Source organism: Boeremia exigua, assembly GCF_020726555.1.
Source record: "Boeremia exigua strain MPI-SDFR-AT-0100 chromosome Unknown C7974scaffold_6, whole genome shotgun sequence".
NCBI lineage: Eukaryota > Fungi > Ascomycota > Dothideomycetes > Pleosporales > Didymellaceae > Boeremia > Boeremia exigua.
The window spans coordinates 1,040,860-1,053,103 of NW_025763523.1; the positions used below are offsets into that span (position 1 = coordinate 1,040,860).

At 51.7% G+C, this 12,244-nt stretch overlaps 5 protein-coding genes across 5 annotated transcripts; 2 read left to right on the forward strand and 3 right to left on the reverse strand.

The window, feature by feature from the left end:
* Window positions 1-389: 389 nt before the first annotated feature.
* On the reverse strand, window positions 390-1,564 carry C7974DRAFT_184583 (trypsin). Its single transcript, XM_046136442.1, has 3 exons — window positions 1,164-1,564; window positions 917-1,116; window positions 390-868 (listed from the first exon to the last, which is right to left on the reverse strand). Exons 1-3 carry the CDS (start codon window positions 1,428-1,430, stop codon window positions 550-552), a joined length of 786 nt encoding a protein of 261 aa, XP_045997090.1. The 5' UTR covers window positions 1,431-1,564; the 3' UTR covers window positions 390-549.
* Window positions 1,565-3,237: 1,673 nt separating this feature from the next.
* Window positions 3,238-3,830, forward strand: C7974DRAFT_376180 (uncharacterized protein; the record flags this gene model as incomplete). Its single annotated transcript, XM_046140262.1, has 2 exons — window positions 3,238-3,635; window positions 3,677-3,830. 2 exons carry the CDS (start codon window positions 3,238-3,240, stop codon window positions 3,828-3,830), a joined length of 552 nt encoding a protein of 183 aa, XP_045997091.1.
* Window positions 3,831-4,078: 248 nt separating this feature from the next.
* C7974DRAFT_184740 (WW domain-containing oxidoreductase) lies at window positions 4,079-5,863 on the reverse strand. Its single transcript, XM_046136448.1, has 2 exons — window positions 5,157-5,863; window positions 4,079-5,092 (listed from the first exon to the last, which is right to left on the reverse strand). The coding sequence occupies exons 1-2, from the start codon at window positions 5,590-5,592 to the stop codon at window positions 4,518-4,520; spliced, it is 1,011 nt and encodes a 336-aa protein (XP_045997092.1). The 5' UTR covers window positions 5,593-5,863; the 3' UTR covers window positions 4,079-4,517.
* A 141-nt stretch (window positions 5,864-6,004) lies between these two features.
* Window positions 6,005-6,535, forward strand: C7974DRAFT_394261 (uncharacterized protein). Its single transcript, XM_046141862.1, has one exon. It carries the CDS (start codon window positions 6,350-6,352, stop codon window positions 6,503-6,505), a length of 156 nt encoding a protein of 51 aa, XP_045997093.1. The 5' UTR covers window positions 6,005-6,349; the 3' UTR covers window positions 6,506-6,535.
* Window positions 6,536-8,265: 1,730 nt separating this feature from the next.
* C7974DRAFT_413134 (cation-transporting ATPase 4) lies at window positions 8,266-12,162 on the reverse strand (the record flags this gene model as incomplete). Its single annotated transcript, XM_046143702.1, has 2 exons — window positions 8,266-8,892; window positions 8,938-12,162. 2 exons carry the CDS (start codon window positions 12,160-12,162, stop codon window positions 8,266-8,268), a joined length of 3,852 nt encoding a protein of 1,283 aa, XP_045997094.1.
* Window positions 12,163-12,244: the final 82 nt, after the last annotated feature.

A 12,244-nucleotide genomic window follows, 5' to 3' on the forward strand; every position in this document is an offset into this window, starting at 1 on the left:
AGTTCCTATTTTTGACACGCAAGCAATGTCGTGCATATTTCAAGGTTTCCGAATGGGGTTACTATCCAGAGTTCTGTTGATTGCTCAGATGACAGAAGATTGCCTTTGCGGGTACTGTATCCTGCGCGTGAAAGTCTTGTGGCGAGGTGCCAGTCGAGATATCTGGCAGATCCGGGTATACTGCAACTACTAGCTGTATCAATTGGAGAAACCCCATTTTCCATCGACATTGTACAGTCCACAGCCACGCGGCTAATGCTCTCAATACTGACAGTCACAAGCACTCTTCGATCCGGTTATGTTCAGTTCCCGGCGTCCGGCAACCGGCAACCACTTGCAGCTCCAGTAATTTCGACTCAAGTACCGCACAGTATGCCGCCTTCACGATGATCACAAATTATTATGGAAACAACATCCTCCGCAAAGATTTAGTTGTATTAAACTCGAAAGATAATAGTACCACGTAACGTCGTCATTTCTTATGGATCTCGTCCATCATACAGTATCTATTACTCGCTCCCTCAGCGCAGGCCCATGGTCCTCACCAATCTAAAGGTACTGGTCGATGAAGTCCCTCCCAGTAGACACGCGAGCATACACGCCTGGGAAGTTCGGCAACGCACACCCAGTACCCCAGCTAACAATACCAATCACTGCACCCGTGCTGGCGTCAGTGAGCGGGCCGCCACTGTCACCCTGGCACGAGTCCTTACCGCCGCCAATGACCGCGGCGCAGACCATGTTATCGGTCACGGTCTTGGGCGGTGTGTCTGCCAGGTAGTTGGCGATGCACTCCTCGCGGCTCACAATCGGAACCTCGACCTTGCGCAGAAGAACATTTGACTCCGTTGCATTGCGAGTGTTACCCCTGTATACTGGTCAGTCGTGGACGTTGGGTAAGTAAGGATAAACGCACCATCCAGCGGTGGTGGCAACGATACCAGCTTCAGGGTCGGTTCCTGCAGCTGCAATCGTGGCATAGCCGATAGTCGAGCTTGTTTCGATGGGTGCTGCAAGCTTGATGATAGCATAATCGTTGTCCGTGATGCTAGGGTTGTACTCGGGATGCATGTGGAGCGAAAGAGCTGGGACTACGACACCGCCCGAGGTACGGTTCTAGCGGGCATCAGTCGAGTACAAATGAAGTGACGGTAACAACTCACAAGAGAACCAGCGCGGACTGTTGTCTCTTCGGGAGACTGGTATTCGACGCAGTGAGCTGCGGTCAAGACAGTGGTCGAGTCCAGTAAACTACCGCCGCAGAAGTGGAAACCGTCGATTTGCATGCTGACCATAAATGGGTAATCTCCAGCTTTGGCAACAGTGCCTCCAACGATCTGGGGGGTGTTGGTCTCCTCCCATTGAGGTACAGGTGAGGCGGAGACCGCGGACAAAGCGGCAAGGCCGAAGATGAGGGACTTGGTGGTCATGATGGGTGGTCCGGTCGGGCCTGCGGAAGCTTGGTAGTGAGTGAGAGTAAGGAGCTGCGAGAACTGGTTGTCTAAAACCCCAGAGTTATTTGGTACTTATAGCATCTTGAAGATAGCGATGGTGACCTTCCTTTCGTGGATATTAAAGATACGATGCGATCCATTGAACTCACGATTCATCTTTCCAGTTAGAGCTACCCAAGGCTTGGTGACATGTTGTCGTCGTTCTCTAATTGCGGATTGCGGCAAAGATCGCTCCCAAGGCCCGTAAAAGCTCCGTAACTTAGCTGGTTCTGGAGATACAGTAGTACCCTGTTCTGCTTTACTGGCTACTAGCGTCTAATCCGCACCAGGGACGGCTGCTACGTTGGCAAAAAAACGTTACAACAGCATTGTGATCAGCAGCTCCACCATACAAGGTGATTGTAGGAGCATGATCATTTTGTGATCCAAGTCGACGTTGAATCTTGCCTAACGAGTGCGCAGTAGGTATTCTCCGATGCATGTCTGCGAATTGCGATTGGGTGGATGGTTTAGAATACGAGCCTAGCAAACAAATCTGCGCCCATCATTGGTCAGATAACACTTTGCTGAAAACCCCTGCAATGTACTTCGTGGTAACGCTATCAAGCTCTGGTCTGTTTGGGTACCTACCACTTGGTCACCAGTCTTATGCTCGATGCTCCTGCCAAGCTCACAACGCAGGCAGCTCGATGGCTGGTTACGAACCTTGGCATATCGATTGCGGGAAAATTAAATTGCCTTTCGCTTATCATAAGCGGGTTTCCGGGAAACTAGTAGGTCTCTGGCAATTGACAGGGTATGGAGCCGCTGACGCTAGGTCTCAAAAGGCAGTCTGTAAGTGAGCCTATCGATTGTCATGCACGAATGACAATGCAGGTACTCTTGAAACATCAAAACATGGGGTGAGATCCTTTTTTCGTGGATACATGACGCTGAAATAAGGAGGTCGCCTGAGTACCCACGAGATCCTGATCATGCCTTCGCTGCGACGGATTCTAATGTCCCAGCTCGACAAGTACGTGCGCGAGTATTAAGCGTTTCTCAAAAACCGGGAACGAACTTAACATAAAGAGCCCGTCTATTCCATCGACTCGGTCATCTGCACGTTTCGCTAAACTAGAGATTTAGCATAATCGAATGTCTAAATCGCTACCGGTGGTACAGTAATTCCCCTACTAGACTAAAACAGCAGAGCAATAGATGAAATCGTGCTCTAATTTGGCGCACAGATTAAGTCACCCGTAAGTTTCATGTTAGTATAGTCATATCGTGTCGTCGGATCCAGTAAAGGCGTTTGGGAAGCACTCAAGGCAAGATCACGCTTTTGCAATGCAAAATCGTCATCAGATTCGCAGGAGTTGAGACCTACAGATTTACCAGGAGGTTTGAAAGAGTGTTTTGGAGTGATAAGAGGATAGTAAAGTATGTACACATATGAGTAGAGAAACGCTGATTGCAGGTTTCACCGATTTTGATGAGTACAGCCAGGCGTCACATCGAACGACCCTCTAGGTTTACCCTCTAGGTTTACCCCCTAGGTTTAACCTCATACAGTTGTTATTTATTGTGCCGAAAGAGGAGCTGATGATTTCAAGAATCGGCTGGCGGCGGTAGTGAGCATCGTCACGGTGAACTCTGGTACGTGTTGTTAGGTGTTCTGATGTGAAGCTCACTTTAGTTTCAGTGAACGATGGAACTCCTACGTGACCCCGCGCACGACTTTGACTCTGAGTTCAGCATTTTCCCTCGCTCTAGGCTCATACTATCAGCTGTTTCTCTCGACATGGCTTTTTTCGCGCCTCAATTCCAGATCGTTTCTGATCTCCACCTTGCAACACCCGTGCCAAAACCAGAGAACGCCTATTTCAAACTTGGGATAAGAGCTGATAACCTACTGCTACTTGGCGACATTGGCCTTATTACCGACAAGACCTCTTTGATCGGCTGCGCAGGACGCTGGAGGAGAACAGAGGGTGCCGCATTCTCTTTGTGCCGAGCAACCATCAGCCCTACCGTAGCACCTACAACAAAGCAGTCGCAAAGCTACGTAGCTCTGAACACGAAGCGACCAGATGGTCTGGTGGACGCTTCAAACGTCTTTGCCGCGACCGATACAATGTGGACGAGAATGTCACTATACTGGGATGCACACTATGGTCAGTTGTCCACCCGGAGCAAGAGGTAGAGGTGGAGAATCGCTCGACCGACTTGAACGCCGAAAGATCCGCAACTGGTCACTCGAGAGACATCGGCAGGAGCACAAAAGACAACGATCCTCAGCGCCGCATTCTGATCGCGACCCATCACAGCCCGACAATCGATCCCCGCGCTACTGGCCTAAAGCACCGAGAGAGCGCAGTATCAAGTAGATTATGAGAGAACTGTCTGGTACTTTCTGCGGAAAGATCAGAAAAATGATCCGCTTCTGAGAGAAGGGAATACATAAATTCTCTCAGGCGGTATCCTAACACTGGACCATAGAGACACCGGTTTTTTTTTCATTGGTCTTGGATCCAAGGAAAACACTGACTTAATCTTGAAGCCTAGCGCAATTGGAAGGAGAGCCGTTATTTGGGCTTCGGGGAATTCTCAGCAGTAAAAGAGAAGAAAAGCCAATATCACACGCTACCATCGCCTCACATTTTCAGAAAAGAAATTCCGCAAGAAAAAAAATTGTTCACAGACTCATGAAGTAGTATTGTTAGTCCTTAAAGTAGGTAAAACAGGAGCCGAAGACACATACTTTGTGTTCTTTGGAAGCGAAATGCTGAAACATGGATCGGAGTTGATATATCTTACTTAAGCTTGGTTTAAAAAGCAAGTGTACTATACTCTCCCCAAGTGAGCGCACTCTTAGTTCACATTCACATCTTTGTAGAGCTGACGAGGTTGTCAATCAATTCTTTCAACATGCAAGTTCTTTACTGTCTTTGAATACGCTGATTACATACCGCTCGTAGGCATTGTAATTGCTCCTCTCTATGACCAACCTGCCAAAGACAGTCACATATGAAAAGTGCACGAATACAAGACCAAATCTTCCTGGTGAGCTCGGATTGAAGCTCAGTCATCCTGAACGCCAACGAATTTGCACGAGTCCTTCCATAGCTGTTCTGCTTTCTCCTGGTCAAACGCCCACTTAGCGTGTCCAGGCTTCGTGTCAAGCCCATTCGAGTCGTCGCCCTCCACCGGGCCCCACTCTCCAGCATCTTCTAGATACTTGCCCCCGACACCCTCGTACTCTTTGCCGATTGCAGCCAGTACGGTCGTCGCCGCGCCCTGGGGGATGGACTTCAGATTCGCCGCAAGCTCCTTGTTTTGGGAAAAGTTTTCCAGAAAATCAGACGACAGGTGTCGGGTCAACTCCGTCATGATCCCACCAGGATGGACGGCAAGGCTGTGGAGGCCCTTTGCTCCGTAGCGCCGTTCGATTTCGTTGGACATATAGAGATTGGCAGTTTTGGCCTGGCCATACGCGATGAAGTCGTTGTAGGGTGTGTTTTCAAAGTTGTAGTCGTCGGGCAGAATGCTGGAGAGGCGGTGAGCGGAAGAACTGAGCACAACGACGCGAGATTGGAAGTCTGGTGTAGACGAGCGAAGGAGGGCCGACTTGAGGAGCTGGAAGAGGAGGAAATGGCCTATTCAGGTGTCAGCGAGAAAGTCTTGAGAATCATGGGGGGATGCAGAAGCTACTGGTCTTACCTAGGTGGTTTGTGCCGAACTGAGCTTCGAATCCATCGGTAGTGAGAGTGCGCGATGCAATCGCCATGACTCCAGCATTGTTTACAAGGATGTTGAGCTTGCCGCCAGTGCGCTTCAAGACATCATCCGCGGCCTTTCGCACGCTGGCCAACGATGCGAGATCCAAAGTAACCAACTCAATCTTGCCTTCGATTCCAGACAAGGCCTTTTCTGCCTTCTTCAGATCTCGGGCAGCTGCATATACAGTTGCACCGGTCTTAGCGAGGATCTTTACTGTCTCCACGCCAATGCCGGCTGAGGCGCCAGTGACGAGGAAGACTTTGTCGGAGAGCTTGCCTTCGAGGCCTTCATCTTTGAGAATATCGTATGCGGTAGGACGAGCATCACCTGGTCCCTTGGTGGACAAATGGGATGCTGCGTACTTGTTGGTTGACATTTTGACAGTGATGGTAAGCTGATGTTGAGTGATGGTGAACTGATGTTGAGTGATGGTAAGCTAATGTTGAGTGGTAGATAGAAATAGATCCTGTGCTGCTACGTCTGCCTTATATCCTCATTCTCCAAACATCTGGTCAGTGATGTTTGGATTGTGTGATCCATTGATAGTGCACAAGAGGCACATAAAGCTTGGCGACATCGATCACCGCGTTCGTCCGCGTTGGATTAAGTCCATATCAGCCGAGCAAGGTTGTGAAGCCATGGAGCTTAGAAGCACACCCCGTTCACCATTAATCAGCGAGAAGATGCAGATCGAATTAACCTTAGCGCAAGCTTAATAGGGGACAGGGTTCCTTGAATATACGGCCCGAGAAGCATCGACGCAGGTTTTGGCACTAGCAGCTTAGGGCACTTATCTGAGATCGGCATTGCGAGACTTGTGTTTCGGCTATGTAATTTGCCTTGGCTCTTGACACTTTGCTTCGTCCGTGTATTTTCGATTCTGCCACGTCGCTAGCCATGGAGATAGGTAGTACACCGCTACGGAGTTTATTCAATTAACACCGGAGAATGCAAGCTGCGGCAATTTGCACTAGGTACTCTAGACATGGGGTCTGAATTTGGGCGTTGCGAAATACCGGTAACAGTGGAGTTCTCTAGTGCAATTCTCTACCACTGCAATTCATTTCTAAATTTCTCAAAGCTTTCATCTTTCCCTACTCACTTCTCTACTACCATCTGTTGACAAGTCAAGAATGGCTACTCGTTCGCCCGTCTGGTTTGTTACAACAGCTTCATCTGGCTTGAGGAAGTACATGGTACTCGAGCACTTATCCCGTGGACACAGAGTTATCGCTACCGCTCAAAGTGCATCAAAAATTACTAACCTAGCCGGCCATTGTCACTCTTGACGTGACCGCCCCTTCACCAGAGATGGAAAAGGTCGCGACTTAGGCAAACGATAAGTATGGGTACATATTTCACCTCGCGAACGTTGCGGGTGCCTCCTCGTCGGCGCTGTGAAAGAGCTCTCTGGAGCAATGTGAAGATTTGGGACTGACTGCGAAAAGTCCGAAAGAAGACTTTGGTCACTTTAACACGAACGTGTTTGGCATGCTCAACGTGAGCAAGGCATTTATCCTGTACTTGCCTGGTTTTGCGGTTTAGGCTACGCCCTCTACACCGGTACTAAGTGGGCTTGCTCGGGATTATCTGAAGCAATGCGCGCAGAGCTTGAGCCATTCAATATCAATGTCATTGTGGTGGAGCCTGGATACTTTCGAATCGGCGCCTTAAATGATGAGGCCCTAGTTTTCTCTATTGTCCGAATGAAAAAGTACGATAATGCGCAGGTAGGGCGACTGCGTGCTAGTTTGAAGTCAATGGATAACAAACAACTCGGTAATGTGGTTAAGAGTAGGGGAAGCTGCAGGCGACAGAAGAGCTGCTCAATGAGTGGATTCCAATCGCAACAACGACGGATCATGCGTAGAAGGTATGGTGTGTGATTCAAGACCTCCTGCTATAAAGTACCTGGGTAGTAAGATTGCGATACCTAAAAACCGTCGTCCAACGATTAGCAGCTTTGTAACTCAACGAGAACTCCCTGCAAGAACAGATTATACGCACCATTGTTCGTGGAGAAGTACATGTGAGAGACATCGGACGAAGGACTATTTCGTCATTTCGAGACAATCACCAAGCAATCTTAGCGTCCATTTACGGAACCGCTAAGGACCAATTTTCGTCCGCCTGTTCGTCTTCAATCGAATGATGAGTAATCATTCGCTAGTGTACCCCGGGACGTGGGGAACGTAACGCACTGTTGATCGCTCGATTCAATTTCAAAACTAAGGCTTGTTTGTTATGGGTGATTGGATATGTTCCAGAAATTATAGATCTTGGCAAGAAGCTCTAATACCTAGATCTAAACAACATCTAGGTATGAGCTTGCTCAGTAGTTGCTGTATTCAACGAATCTCCCACTCATACGATGTTCTTTCTATATGGTTGCCGAAGTGGGACCCCTCCTCGCACAGCAGCACGGCGTACCTTGTCATTACGACGCAAAGCACGGGTCCACCGAAGCCTCAACGCGGAATCCGTTGTATGCAACCAGGCTTCCCGAGTACGGTCGCAAATTTAGAATACCTGCCGTTGTGTTCTTTGTCACAATAAATCGGGTTGAGATACCTATACAATTAGCACCTGGATGCATCGCGACATAAGCCGGCCTTGAAGACAAGCTGTGGACATCGTATACGTGGGGACAAAGTAACAACTTCCTATCTTCTAGTATGGTTGTCTCTATGCCAATCCGTAGTGAAATCAGTGTAGCTTAGCAGGCGACATTCAAGACGACGCATTTACCAAGCCACCAAGATGAAATCGGTCTTCAATTGTGTCATCAGTCCACACGGTTCGACTTTCACATCCCAGAAACGACTTGGCAAACACCAGGATTGGGTAACCGCTTCCGAGGGTCCAGCTCCGAAAAACTTTGGCGTGGGCGTGGTGCCCCTAAGGCCATCTACGGCACAGAGCGTGTGGCAACGGTAAAGCAGTTATTTGCAGGAGGGCAAAGGGCGATGAGTATAGAGCGTTCATTCACACTGTTATCTACATATACACACTCCTCTCAATCACCCAACTCAACTTACATTCACTTCGTCTACCTCTTCGCGATGCCCGCCGCAAGCGCCTTCTCCTCGGCCTCCTTATTCTTCTTCTCCTGTGCCTCGATCTCCTCTACCTTCTTCCGTTCCTCCTCACGCTTGAGCTGATCTGGTCTGCGCAGCGCAATATCCTTCGGTTTGTTATCGCTGAAGAAGAACTTCAGACCCTTCTCGATGACATAGCACGCAATGAAATCGCCCGCCATGACTGTCGTAATCATGAACTTGAAGTCCGATGTGAACGGCACAAGCTTCAGTTTCTCGTTGATCTCGGGAACGAACTCGGTCGCGCAGGAGAAGGCGACCGCGGACACGGAGACAAGACCCCAGTACATCGCCTTGTTCTCGCGGATAGACTCGCGGAACGGTCGACCTTGGTAGTTGATTGCGAAGGTAGAGATTTGCTGGATGAGCTGAAGGAGGTAGATTGCGGAGTTGAGGAGGGAGGGTTCGAAATCCTTCTCGAGGTCTGGGTTGGGGTCCTTGGGCTCGACGCGCTGAACGTACTGGGAAACGTAGATCAGGGTGATGATGTGCACGGCGAATTGGCCGAGCACGGAGCCGATGATGTAGATGTTGAAGATGTTGTGTTGGGGTCGCTCTTTAGAAAGGGCTTCGACGGTCTATATCGTTAGCACAGATGCATTCAATCGTGAGGAGATACTAACCTTCGCGCGCGAAATGGACAAGAAGCATACGCTCATCATCATTCCTGAAATCGTGACCTGACCATCACCAAACTTGATGCCATCGAGGTACAACACCGACAGCGAGTAGGCAGAGATCAAACAGTTCAGGGCAAGAATCTTGTACATCTGGATTGTCGCAACAAGTGTGCAGCGACCCTGGCGGATAATGTTGGGAATGGCAACGACATTGGCGAGTTTCGAAGTGAAGGGGGCCGCGACAGAGGCGTCACCGAGTTTGATGGTCGGCGGCTCATTGTTCAACTCATCAAGCTCAGACTCCATCATCTTCTGCGAGAGCTGCTCCTGGATGCCCATCGGCTTCTTCTCGGCAACAGCGACGTCGGTTGAGCCGTTTGCAGCGCCGTTGGTAAGACCCTTCTTCTGGGCCTGCTGAAGCATTGCCTTCTCGTGGTGCGGGTTGGTCGGACCGGGAGGGTATAAGTGAGCAATGTGAATAGGAACCGGGGGTTGGGGCTGGTTGAAGCGGGTCATCATCTGGCACTGCTTCTCGTAGATCTCCTTCATCTTGGTGTTGCGATAGTGCTCGCCAATCTTGTCGAGATCGTCACGGGTACCGTTGAGCAATGCAACACCAATGTGAGCCTGCTTGAGCGCACCGACGTCATTGGTACCATCGCCAGCCATCAGAGTAGTGTAACCGCAGTCCTTCAGGCCAAGCAGAATCTCCTCCTTCTGCTTCGGCGACACACGAGCGTAGACCCAGGTGTAGCGGAGAATCTGCTTCCATCCAGGCTGACCAACAAACTTGGCAAGCGCGTAACCAGTGATACAAATGTCTTTCGAGTTCAGGATGTCGACAGGCAGAGGCTGTGTAGGGTCGACAGGGATGTTGATCTTGTCATCTACACTCTTCCAGACAAGCGCCTCACCAGACTCATCATGCTCAGGCGCATCGAGGATGTAGGTTTCGCGATCGACGATCTCGCACTGCTTGGCGACGTGGACAGCAGTCAGCGGGTTGTCGCCAGTGATCATAACAACGCGGTGACTGGACTCATTGAGCGAGCGGCATGCCTCGATGGCGTCAGGCTTGAGCGGGCACTGTAGGACGAGGAAACCAGCGAAATGAAGGTCCGACTCGACGTGTTCGCGCTTGAGGTCGTTGATGCGATTCTGGCCCCACTCGCCCTCCTCAGCGAGGAACTTGTAGGCTAGGGCGAGCACACGGCCACCATTACGGGTGAAGTGCTTGAACGTCTCTTCGTAATTCGGCGGGGCGTTGACCAGCATCTTGCGGATCGTCTCAGGTGCGCCCTTGACACCAACAAACGTGCTGCGAACCTTCTTTCCGTTGTTGTTGTTAACAAGGACAGTGGCAACGGAGCTCTGGCGCTTGAGGGCAGACGAGAACTGGAAGCGGCGGCGGATCTGAACGAGTTCGGCGTGCGATTTGGCTGTGGTAGTCGAAGCGCTCAACATGTCCTTGACGCCTACCTTCCAGCCAAGAGCCTCAATGGTAGCCTTCTCCATGGGCTCACCTACGATGTCTCCTTCGTCGAGTTTGACAAGGGCGTGTGCAGTAGCGAGGACGAGAGTAGTGTGCGTGCCGACTTGGTTGACCTTGGAGAGCTCGGTGTGGGCGCCATCGGGGCTGGTCTTGACGCCAGGCTGGCCTAGGGAAAGACCTGCGATGCCCTCGACAATCAGATCCTCGCCAGTCAGGGTACCAGTCTTGTCGAAGCAAGTGACGTCGACGCGTCCAGCGAACGGAATGCGGAAGGGCTCAGTACAGAAGATGGCGTACTTGCTCAGTGCGGCGAGGGATGTGTTGACGGCCAAGCTCAGCTCCATGGGCAGCTCAGGCGGCACAACGCTGGTGACGATCAAGACGCAGTCGAGAAGGAGCTTGTTGCGCTGGCGGTCGAGGCGGACACCCTCCTGCCAGACGTACCACGAGGCGGCGATGGCGAAGACGGTAAGGAACAGGATGAAGAGCAGTGCCTCGACATTGTTGGCAGAGACGCGCTCAGTGGCGTAGATCATGGTGCGCACGAGGCTGCCCTGGTTGGTTTCGAAGCCCGTTTTGATGACGACGGCCACGGCGCCCTTGTCCGGCGGTGGAGGCACGCCTGAAGACAGGCGCGAGACCGTGTTTGCATCATCTTCAGCGCTGTTGCCGTGCGAGACCTGCAGCACCTTGGTGCCACCCCACAGGAACGCGTTCTTGTCCAGCCCCTCAGGCTCGATGTGCGCGTCGCCGGGGCGCAGCTGCACCGACTCCTTGAGCACAGGAGTGCTCTCGCCGGACAACATGGCCTCGTTGACAATTGCAGAGCCCTCCAGCAGCACCATGTCGCAGGCCACGCCAGAGTCCTCTTTGGTGCGGCCCACGCTGACGACGTCGCCGGGCAGCAATTTGTCACTCATCAGCGACTGCCACTTCTTCTGTCGGTACACCAGCATGTCGTAGGGCTTGATGCTCATGCCACGGAACTCGGTCAGAGTGCGCTGGCGCTGCCACACGACGGTGCTCTCGAACATGACGAGCATGAACAGCGTGAACAGCGAGTAGTACCAGTAGTCGTCCAGCATCCACAGCCCAACACAGAAAATCTGGAAGACGAAGAAGGGCGCGACGGCGTGCTCCTTGAAGAGCTCGGTGAAGGTCGGGACGGGAATATCGAAAGCGTTGTCGCCGTAATGCTGCTGGATGCGCTCGATCTCGGCGGGCGACACAAGGCCCTGCGTCTGCTGCAGCGTTTTCAGCTGCGGCTTCGGTTCGCTGTCGAGGGCGTAGGCGAGCGGGGCGAAGGTGCCCTTGGTCGCATCGTAGAGAAAGCGGCGCTTTTGAAAGAGGAACGACATGTTCGGTTTGCCGCCCACGGTGTCGCGTTGCAGCGTACAGATCTCAGCGGCCCCCGCGTTCTCGATAGGCTGCACCTTGATGAGCTGTGCCGTGCGCACGTCGCTCGCCTTAGTCGTCGTGAAGGCCGTCTTGAGATTGATATTCCATTGCGTCAGCAGCCACACAAGGGACTGCAGCGTGACGATACTCGCCACCCACACGAACGTCCATTCCTGCGACTGAATGTACTGCTCGTAGCGCGCCGCGGGGAGGTAGATGGACGTGAACGCCGGCCAGATGATGAGAAATGGCCAGACATAGAGGTGGAGTTGAAATGGGAGCGGATTGTGCAGTGAACTTTGCCGGATCTGCGGCGAGTCCACGAGTCCGCCTGCCATGTTGAAAGCTCGTCGAGGCTCAGTGGAGGTGGTGGAGGGGACAGATCTGGTCTAAACTTTTGGTTGCGCCATCAATCGCCGC

Coding starts and splice junctions, on each gene's coding strand:
- C7974DRAFT_184583 (XM_046136442.1), bottom strand. CDS start 1,430: ATGACCACCAAGTCCCTCATCTTCGGCCTTGCCGCTTTGTCCGCGGTC. Junction 1,117..1,163: donor CAGTCCGCGCTGGTTCTCTT/GTGAGTTGTTAC, acceptor GATGCCCGCTAG/AACCGTACCTCGGGCGGTGT. Junction 869..916: donor GTTGCCACCACCGCTGGATG/GTGCGTTTATCC, acceptor ACCAGTATACAG/GGGTAACACTCGCAATGCAA.
- C7974DRAFT_394261 (XM_046141862.1), top strand. CDS start 6,350: ATGGCTACTCGTTCGCCCGTCTGGTTTGTTACAACAGCTTCATCTGGC.
- C7974DRAFT_184740 (XM_046136448.1), bottom strand. CDS start 5,592: ATGTCAACCAACAAGTACGCAGCATCCCATTTGTCCACCAAGGGACCA. Junction 5,093..5,156: donor GTTCGGCACAAACCACCTAG/GTAAGACCAGTA, acceptor ACACCTGAATAG/GCCATTTCCTCCTCTTCCAG.